General features: G+C 31.7%; 2 protein-coding genes across 2 annotated transcripts; both read right to left on the bottom strand.

Moving 5' to 3' along the window:
- Window positions 1-7,727: 7,727 nt before the first annotated feature.
- HELRODRAFT_183808 (hypothetical protein) lies at window positions 7,728-8,650 on the bottom strand (the record flags this gene model as incomplete). Its single annotated transcript, XM_009013390.1, has 3 exons — window positions 7,728-7,837; window positions 8,119-8,226; window positions 8,521-8,650. 3 exons carry the CDS (start codon window positions 8,648-8,650, stop codon window positions 7,728-7,730), a joined length of 348 nt encoding a protein of 115 aa, XP_009011638.1.
- Window positions 8,651-9,592: 942 nt separating this feature from the next.
- Window positions 9,593-10,450, bottom strand: HELRODRAFT_183807 (hypothetical protein; the record flags this gene model as incomplete). Its single annotated transcript, XM_009013389.1, has 3 exons — window positions 9,593-9,813; window positions 10,006-10,185; window positions 10,378-10,450. The coding sequence occupies 3 exons, from the start codon at window positions 10,448-10,450 to the stop codon at window positions 9,593-9,595; spliced, it is 474 nt and encodes a 157-aa protein (XP_009011637.1).
- Window positions 10,451-11,204: the final 754 nt, after the last annotated feature.

The raw sequence follows: 11,204 nt of genomic DNA, 5'->3' as shown, positions 1-11,204 counted from the left end.
CCAAATTTCATACAGATGCAATGAACATACAAACACTTGTTCACACGTACATATGTGTGTGTGAGAATGCTTGTGTTGTGTGCGTGCGTGTGTGCTTGTGTGTGTGTGTGCTTGTGTGTGTGTGTGTGTGTGCTTGTGTGTGTGTGTGCTTGTGTGTGTGTGAATGTGGTGGTGTGTGTGTGTGTTGTTAATACAGATACTTTAATTTGCATTCGTGTTTATATATGTAACGCATGAATTTTTTAGACTGAATATACGCAAAACGGTTTATATACAAAACTTGGTCATATTGTTTATTAATCAACTTCATCACTATATAAATTCCATTGATATGTTCCAAAACTTACTTACTCTAACTGAATTGAACCGCGCGAATTAGCTCTCCATCCCTGGTGACCAGTCACACAGGCAATACGGTGAGATAGAGTTGATATTTGTACCTGCTCCAGTAGAGTATTGATTAGAGAGAGGTGGATGTTGGAAGTTAATCTACCTCAGGCTTTTCCATCCATTCTATCCATATCCATTCTGTAGAAATGTAGGTAATTAAGTTTCTATTTTTGAGAAACACGATTGTGAATTTATTTAATTTCCGCGTGGAAGGTGAAGTAATTAATTAAAATATTTTTATTTTTAATTTTTTGCTAAAATTTTAAAATTTATTATCAATTTTAACATTCTTAAGTGTTATAAAATTGCTTTTAACCACACCGTTTCGAGTTGATGCTATTCGTCTTCAGGGGCTGATAGCAATTTTGAAAAAGTTTTGAATTTAAAAAGCTCCATGCATCTGTCGTAATAATATAATTTAAATTGAAAAGAAAATCTTTCATTTTAATAACTGTGACAATATAAACCAAGAGTGAATTAATTAATGAACCATTTTAGAACTTTAACGCAGCTCAAATTCGTGCATTAAAAAAATTCGCAAGTAGCTAAGTATCGTGTGTGGTTTTTCTCACTTATCTATCGGGGAGGAAAAATTTATAGGAGTTATTAAATGTTTTGCATTTGTTAAGTGCCTTTGGGTTTTTTTTGAAAATTTTTGAGATTTAGCGGAATTTGTCAAATATTATTTTATATTTTATGTCAATATGGTAAAATCTTCTTATTGAATTTTATATACTGAAATGTTTTAACTGCTGCTTTGCCTCTAAGCTCCAAAAAATATTATTTTCTGGTTACTAGTTACAAAAAACATGAAACACATCTCTGCATTGCTTTTATGAATGACAATGTTAAAACTAAACCAACAGAAAGCAGAAAAAAACAGGTAAGAACATCTAAAATAACTGATTGCAACATCTTACATACACAAAAAATAACAACATCATCATCGTTAATGACGTCATCATCAGGGTTAACAAAGACGTGAACGTGCAAACGACGCAAATATTATGAAGGGCATCCTCACAAGAGAGCAAACATATTTATAAAAATTAAGAACAATGCAAACATCATTTCGCCGGCAAGACAAACAAAACATTAATGACAACAACAACGACGACTACAACAGAACCGAAAAAGTGCAAAGCGCTGTCATCAACAACAACTTGAAAAAAGACTGACAACTGAAAATCATCACCTTATTTAACATAGCTACTACCATATAACTAACACGACAACAAACACCAACCAAACACAAAGATCAACAACAACAACCACAAAAACTGTTTAAACACCACAACCAACCAACGACAACCACAACCAACCACAACCAGCGTCAACCATAACCAACCAGCGACAACGATATCAGCAGCAGCAGCATTCTTAGTAGCCGCATATCCATGTACTCCATCACAATCCTGCCTGGACCCATCCCACAGGAGTTTCAGCAAACGATGTTATGATTAATACAATTCTTCAAGCAGACAAGATAATTCTGGACGAAAATTCTCTGTTTTTCTAGTTTCGTGCTTGTTTTATTTCTGTTTTTATCATTGTGATTATTTTAAGATAATTTTTTAGTCTGGTTTTTTTTATGGTTGTTTTGACATTTTCAACGTTTCCTTATTACTTTCTTAATATTTTCCTGATTTTACAAATTAATTCCATAATTATTTTTTCAAATCACTCTTTCTTTGTAAGTATAATCGACATCATTTTATGATTCAATCAGTGTCGGAGTTGGAGTAGGTAGAAGTCCGATGGCATGAGTTGGCTGGAGTCAGATATTTTGTTCTTTTTATCTCAATTTCTCCTACAAATATTATCCTCTCCACATTCACCAAAATCATCATAACAATCTGATCATCAAGTAAGTACGACAACACAATGAATCAATTTGTCATCATTTTAAAGATTATATAAACAAACGTTAGCATCATTGCCAACATCACCATCTTCATCATCTTAATTATCTTCATCATCTTCATCTTCTTCAGACCAGGTGTTTTGAGGCGTTGTTTAATACAGTTTAACAACTTGATTCAAATGAAAGTTTACCTGAGTTGAAAATTTTATTCTATCTTTCATCGAAAATAGATTAAATTTAATAATTATTTTATTATCACTATTATACGTGTTTGCGGATACCTGCCTCTCATTTCAACATGTGCAATGTGCATCTACAATAGCACGCCATGTGCACGCACAGAGTTGTAGCTATAAAGTTGTTGCGTTGCTGTTTGATATTTTTAAAAAATAATGACGACTTTTTTCATATTTCATCTCTTTCTATAATTTTCTCTTTGACACCTGTGTTAATATTCATTCAAATTTGGCAATTTAGCGCTTTTGTTAAAGAGAGGCAACAATCTGAAAACCAAAGTTATAAATTTTTATAGAGATAATATTCGAATGTACTCCGTTTCATAAATGAGGGTACAGAGGTGTAGCCAAAAGGGTCTTTTTCGCTAAACCCACCCCATAATGTATATTCTTGTTAAGACCCTATTGGCTACACTTCTGTACCCTCATTTATGAAACGGAGTACATTCGAATTTTAAATCACAGACATACACAAATGCACATAAATAATCAACATCTTGTATATTTTTATACTCTATCTTATCTACTTTTATAAAAAATATTAGTTTGATATAGGGTACTATGGATTTGGTTTACATTCAAACATTGGCAATCGACTAACGCTGTATTCGAACGCCAGCCAAAATGTTACTTGTCTATTTGCATCTGTCTGAATGCTTCTTTGTAAAGTTTCAATAACAATTTGAAATTAATTTCGAAACGTTTTCAAACTACACCTCACATGATTTGCAATGCATTTCGAGATGAGCCAACCATTTCAGTTCCAGCGTTTACAATTTCTCAATCATTCAACAATTCAACAGCAGAAAATTTGGTTGGGAATAAATTGTGATTGAAATTTCTTGCCTAATAAATATGCCCTATAACTGAAAATAATGACGAGCAAGATTGGCTCCGATGAAAGAATTCTCTTAAGGTTTGTCCGTCTACATATACAAGACACTTTGTACATCAATCTATATAACTTTTAGATATAGATTTTATATTACCATACATACATTTCATATGAATTTATATACGTGTTTATAATCACACACACACACAAACACACACACACGCAAACGCGCGCACAGTTACACACACGAACACAGTTAGGCGCATGAAATTGCCAGAAAATTGAAAAATAATTCAATAGATGGCTGCCTACTTTGTCAGTACGTTTTCGTCTATTGGGATCTAACACGAAAATGAGTGTATGTAAGAATATATGTTTGCATGCGTACAATGTGTATGTACGTGCGTAAGTATGTACATACATGTGTGTGTTTGTGTTTGTGTGAGTGTGTGTATGTATATGATTGTTTGTATTCATGCTGGTATGTGTATGTATGTAATGGTAGAGAGAGAGAGAGAGAGAGAGAGAGAGAGAGAGAGAGAGAGAGAGAGAGAGAGAGAGAGAGAGAGAGAGAAGTAATTAATGAATTATTAAATAAGTCAAAATAATATTGTTATTCTTGGCGATGGCGTTACTAGAATGTGAAACATTTTGGTGTCCCTACTATGTTCGAATGTTTGTTGTGTCGTGTGGATGTTAACGCAGTTCTGTCAAACTGAACACGTAAAAAAAAGAAAATTTATAAATTGTTGATATTTTTTCTATTTATTTTTGTTATTAATTGCCGATTTTTTGAATTAAATTTTATAAAATATGAATTTATTCATTTACATTTTTCACATCCAAAAATAGGAACAAAAACATTCGCCTGTAGAATTTTATACTTCAACTATTTTACAGTTGTTCATGAAAGACAATTGCCTCGACATAAATTGTTTTATTGTTTATTGTTCTTTTACAATATGGAGGTCAGTGTCAAATGCTTCTGGCTTATCTGTCTTTGTTGCTTTGTGTTTGTTTTTTTTATTTGTATACATGAATTTTTAATTCTTTGTAAATAAACAACGAGTTTTTTGTCTCTATAGAATTTTTTTTAAATTAATTTATTTTTAAACTCCAAACAAATTTTGAAGCGTGAAAGTAAAATTTTTCAAATTAATTACAACGTCATCCATTTTCACACAATTACACAATTATTTCAATTATTAATCTACTTAATTCAATTTATGTATGGATAGTCCATTAATTAAACTATTTCAAATTATTTGTGCTATGCAAACAGAGATAATATTTAGGACGTTGCCATTTTAATGCAATTCTTTCCATGTAGAACGATAAAACCTTTACTATTGTTGGCAATTTTCAAATTTAATTTCTTCTAGGCGATAAAAGGTGAACACGTTTAAATGTTATCTTCCCTAAACATTCTTTTGTTTATTCTCCTTCCTATTCAATTTTATATCTATGCTTCCGGCTACGTCACTTTTAATGATATTTCTTTGGCATGCTTGGCATAATGAGTTATGGACGAGTTACATCATGAATTCAATTCATTTCTTTGTTGTCATAATATTAGCCATGTTATTACGATTGAGATAATTTGATGATAATTTGATTTGTTATTATTAACTCATGTTATTTATTCATTGTGGTACAGTATAAGATGCTATCGTGTTAGCTCAGGCATCATCTTGTCTTATTTTTACAGCGCACGGACCATGTTCGAATACTTTCTGTTTAAAATTAATGACCCACACTGACTCATTTGATACATGGAATGTTCGCTCTTAATGTTCGTTAGGAGTGGGGTTGATGCTAGAACCTTAGTGTTGTAGTACAAACCTTTATATGCAAATTTATGAACGCTTCTTTCTGCTGCATATTGGAGAAAAAAATATATAGCTTAACACGATGCGCTAATCATAACAAATGTAAGAAGCATTTGGATGGTGCAACTTTTTAGCATTGTATAGGAAAACATTAAAATGTTTTTGTTGACGAAATTGCAAGGAAGCTGAAATGGTAGATGGCGATGAAATTAATGATTGACACGTCGTTTTGTGATATTGATAATAATTATCAAAAAATTTTTTTTTGTAGCAAATTCAGTAATAATTATAACATTAATGACGTTAATTTGGAGACTTAGTTACATTTTAAAATAACATTCAACACGATGAACAAAAAAATTTATCAATTAAAACACACAAAAAAATTTTGGTCACTTAAACTCACTCGCAACAAACAAACATCCCACCAACAACAATAAATCATTTTTCAGCAAATTAAATTTTATTAGCAACTACCGTAACAAAAACAACCATGAAAGGAAAATAATTGACAAGATCAGCAATGAATCAACAACATTCTACGTACGATGTTAATTGAACTGATGCTGTTGAGGCAGAACCAACGAAACATTATCCGTCCGAAATGTTTGGAAAATACATTACATGGAATTACAAACCAACAATAAAATACAAATTTAACAACAAAATTTAAAACAGAGAAATACAAGACAACAAAATACAAAACAACAATATACAAAACAACAAAATACAACCCAAAAACACAAACCAACAACAAAATACAAACCAACAACAGAATACAAAACAGCACAACGTCAGCATTCGAAACATGTAGATGTTTCCCAATATTCCTTGAGGAAACGAAGCCTTTGTTCATATTACATTACGGCGCTCTGTCCGCTTGTTTGTTTGTATCCAAATATTTTTACATCTGATTGTAGTACCAGGGGCGTTTATAGGGTGTAAATGCTGGCAGAGGAGGAGCCTGCAAAGGGTTGGAGGGAATGTACCTGGATGTTGGGGGCGTTAATTTGATATGATGTTTGGAATTTTGGACAGAATAAGTGAGAAAAAGTAGGTAATGCGGATGACGAAACTGATGTTGATTATGACATTTATATGAAAGTAGAAAACAATTTTCATGATAACGATGATTATAATATGGATAACAAAAAATCCTATTATGTGATGTAGAGTAGTTGCCATTGTTAGCAACGCATACAACAAAATAGTTAGAAAAATATTACAGGTTCATGGCGTTATCATTGAATTAATGCGGCTTGCTTGTAATGTATATTCAAAAAAGAAACATTCAAGCCAATCTTATTAAATTATTTAAATTATTTGTAATGATGAGGTTCTGACCGATAAGATTTTCTGAACTGCCTGTAGCCCTACTCATAAAAAAATTATTAAATATAAAATTGCCAGTAGCACTCTGTTGGATATTTTTTCAACAGGTTGGTGATGAGGAAAACGATGTTGAAATGATGCTGTTGAAAATGATGTTAATAAAAATAATTACGATCCAGAGGGTGATGACGACCACGAAGATGATGATAAAAACGCCGCGACTAGATCCCGGCTGAAGTAGTAGCAGAAGCTTGAATGATTTAAAGCAACACACCTGTTGACGTGTGTGCACGTGTCTGGCCACGCAACCGAGATGACTCATGAACTCTTGACCTCTAGTAAACTTTTGACCTTTCGTGACCTTGTTTGTTCAACCGTTTCCACGTCGAACAGAGCGTGCGTTATATAAACCAGAGCGCTTCAGTGTCTCACGATTAGTGACAGGGTTTAAGTTGTTGTTCATGCGGTTGGCATGTCAGTATGCGGAATATGTCGTCTGTGAAGCGAGAATGGGCAGTTTTTTTAATTATTGGAAATAGTTTCTGATCAATATAGCAAAATAAAAAGCAGCAATAGTTGGTAATGAGTTGTTAAAGACCATTTGTGTTCATCTAATTGTAGTGATGTTCTCATTGGAAAGTTTTTACAATATAAACCCAAAATGTGAGCTGAAAATACTAAATTAGGAAATAAAAAAACAAAGTGTTACAGGATTGATAATAGCTAAACATGAAAGTTGATTTTTACAAATTTTTAAAGATCTCGAAGAGAAGTTATCTCTCCGGTGGCAATTGGAGATTTTTTTCATGAAAATAACATCGGAAATTGGAAAATGAAAAAGCAAAATCAGGTAAAATCACAGTGTGTAAATGTTACAGGATTAGGGTTAGTCGCCAACATTCCCATGTTGGCGACTAGAAAGATATTTCAATATCCAAACGTCATAATGTTTACAAATTCGATCCGAGGCGCGCCATTCATCAAAATCTGATCAATCTTTCAAATGATTAAAAAACTAATGATTTCAATTTGAATTATCGTCTTGCTTTGGTTTTAATGAAAAGAAAACTCGGAAGAAAACATCTAGACCACGATTTCGTCATTTTAATTCATTTCAAGTTTTATGTTATTTAAAATTTCAGTGAATAGATTGACAATAAAGCAATATTTTCAATCATTATTCAAATAAAAACGTGAATATCCACAATGAAAGTCATTAATCCGAACTTAGTTTGGATAAATTAACTCTGGTCGCACACACACGTAGGTCTGGGGAACAATTTTTCCAGAGAAACCACTAACTCTTTCGCGATTCCAAACATGCTTGCTTCCTTCTCGAATATCGGTGCCTCTGAAATTTTAGAATAAAATTGAATTTTTTATTTCACTAAACTGCTAAATAAAACTGCTTAATTAATCCACATTAATTTTAATTAAATATGTTTGTTCGCACGGTGTATGTAGAACTTGTACTACGAAGTAAAATTCGTATGTTAAGAGTACATAGGATAGATATAAATAGCTTTACCAATAAGAATGAATAACATGACTTATAAACCCAGTTTTGTTTCTTAGTATCATAAAGGTACGAAAAATGAACTAAAATAAATAAAAAAAGTAGCTGGTTAGTACCTTCTCTCAACAGGGCTTTCATTTTTTCGTGTTTTTCGGACATATCTTTGAAGAAGGTCTCGACGTCTTTTGTCAATTCTTCCGACGGTTGAACCACTTCGTCGTCCGCTGTGGTTGTAAAAATGATTTTAAGATTAGCTAATTAGGCTAATTTCAACAATTGTGAGCTGTATAATTCAATATTTTAGGACATAGGTAAAAGTATTTATTTATATTTATTATTTTATGTTTCTAACAGATTAAATGTAATGACAATTAGAGAGGAGTTATAAAATTTGGATTCAAACCTGAACTGAAATGAAGAAGAACTGCAGACATTAGCATAACAAAAATCAAATTAAATGCCATTGTTAGAAGTTCTCGGAACTCCAATGGAAAAATAGTTCGGTAGGTGTCACTCACGTTGAAGTGAAACCGGCCGTTGAAACGTTTCCGTGGTATTTAGAGTTCTTGGAAAAGGAAGAGAAAAAGTTGTTGGAGGATTGTGAATTTGACAATGCATGGCTCGAAGGGAATGAAGAAATTGTGGCATTTTTAATGAACAGTGTTGAAATGATTTCTAATGAGGTTCCTGTCATCAGAGCGCTTGCTTAACTTTAACGCTATGGAAATGTTTTAAAAACGATTCGATGAAATGTTTTAATAAAAATAGACAACTAAATTAATTTCAAATTCGTTTTGAATTTATTAAACAAAATAATATCGTAATTTGCTTTATTGAATTCATGTTGACATTTTACATTTGTTATTTAATGGTCTCTAAAGGAGTTTGCTTGTTTATTCAAAGTTATTTTATATTGAAGCATGTTTTTGAACTGTTTTTGAAAAATTGAGCTGAAATTACAGCGTTACATTATCTAGCCTGTGCATGTAGCGAGTTGTTAGATGAAAATTAAAAACCGCAAACAATTTTATTAATTTTTTTTAATTAAATTTAAAATTGATGGTGATAATAATTGTTTATAATAATATTCATACATTTTTTGTAAACAATTTTAATAGCGTGAATTTAAAACTTTACCATTAAATGTTTATCATTAAGGTTTCACAAATTCACCAGTTCATCAATTCACCAAACAATTCACCAAAGATTAACGATAAACAACTTTCAATGCAGTTGAAAACATTTAGGCATTTATTAGAGCCAAAATTTAATCGATTTCTCAATAATTCCCTTCAAATCGCAATAAATTATTTAATTTATCATAGGGGCAATATGAGGGGTGAAACATGGTTCTAAGCTGTAATAGCCGCGCAATTCACTTTAAACGAATGATGAAATTGATCATGATTTGAAGCGTGTATATTTCATTTTTTTCCTTTTTCTACTGTGACTGATTTTGAAGATGTAACACTAATTATTAAATATATATGAAAAAAATATAACTTTACGTAATATGATATACTATAACATAACATAATATATATATATATATATATATATATATATATATATATAGTACAATACAAACAATTATTTACACACTACTCTATCCCAATTCTTAAAATGTCGTACGAACGGAGGCAGAGGTTGAAAAAAGCTGAAATTTGTCGCAAAATCTGAAAACTTCACGCGGTTTCCAAAATTTTGTTGGCTCAAAATTTCGAACACCCCGTATCTACCCATATCTTTGAAGAGAACTCTTTGTTGACTTCCAGCAGGGCTGCATTGTTTTTCAATGGTCACCGACTTTACTGGTGGGATTGCCATAAAAAATAATATTAATTAAGCCATTTTCAAATTAAAACAATTGATGAAGTTAACTAACGTTTAGTTTCAATAAAAATAAGTTAGATCATTTGATGAAGACTGTATCTTGAAATTTACAAAAAAAAATAATTTTTTTTGCATTTTTTGCATTTTTTTGCATTTTTTGCAAGTCTAACCTCTATCGATAACATTGTAGAAAGAATCCTTCTTCCCAAACACTTTCAACTTGGCCGTACAGCTTTTGGCGCAGGTGACTGACGTGTTGACGTACTTGAAGCAGTTCTCAGGAACGGGACTTCCCTTCTTGAAGGAGTTGCTACATGACGCGCAAACAACTGATGCATCAACGATCGCTTCTGCAGTTCAACGACAAAGATAACTCTGACTAAGACAGAATTGCTTGCACTTTAATCCATGTATAAAATTTGTGTACTCTTCCATTCACACGCACACCCACACCAAAAGGCTTACACATACACACACACACACACACACACACACAAACACACACACACAAACACAAGCACACACAGACATTTTGTAAGCACCCAGATACCGCATCACACACATGGTGTATGATAGTTTTTGATCTTCGGACGGACAGCATTCGAACCAGGTCATCTCGTAACGACAGCGCAAAATGCGGATGACACTTCTACGCTGCCATCTGAGCTAGCTCTTAAACATCCATCTTCTAAATGATTGAAATTTTAACAATATCATTAGTTACAATTTGAAATAAAGTTGATTAATGTTGAATAACAAATATTTAGATTTCTGAAAATCGTTATTAAAACTGCAATGAAAGGTTTTGCTCAAATATTGAAAAAGTATTAGAAATTTATTACCAATTGTTTCGAATTTAAATTTATCTGTAAAAATTTTATAAATTTGCTAATTTGCTAATTTTTCTGATTTTAAATGTAAACCAACAACCAGTCTCGAGAAAATTCGATAAACTAAAATTCTTTTCATTTATAACTCGTTTCAAGTGGCACTAAAACAAATCAATTATATTGTAATAGCAATTTATTTCGTAGTAAATGATTTCCAACTATTCTCTATAAATCATTAAAAAAAGACCTGGATGTTTAATAAATAATGATAGAAATTTTTTTCAACGTGGTTTGACGCAACCCAATTATTTTCAATTATTATTTCTGGCTGTTCTATATAAACTATTAAAACAATATATATATATATATATATATATATATATATATATATATATATATATATTTACAATATTCTATAAATTCTACCGAATGTTTGGCGTTAATATGTTTGTAGTTCGTTTTTTCGATTTTTCGAATATTCAATAAATTTTACAATATTCGATAAATTCTACCGAATGTTTGGCGTTAATATGTTTGTA

This window comes from Helobdella robusta (assembly GCF_000326865.2).
Source record: "Helobdella robusta unplaced genomic scaffold HELROscaffold_119, whole genome shotgun sequence".
Taxonomy (NCBI): Eukaryota; Metazoa; Annelida; class Clitellata; order Rhynchobdellida; family Glossiphoniidae; genus Helobdella; species Helobdella robusta.
This window is presented reverse-complemented; position numbering and strand designations above follow the sequence as displayed.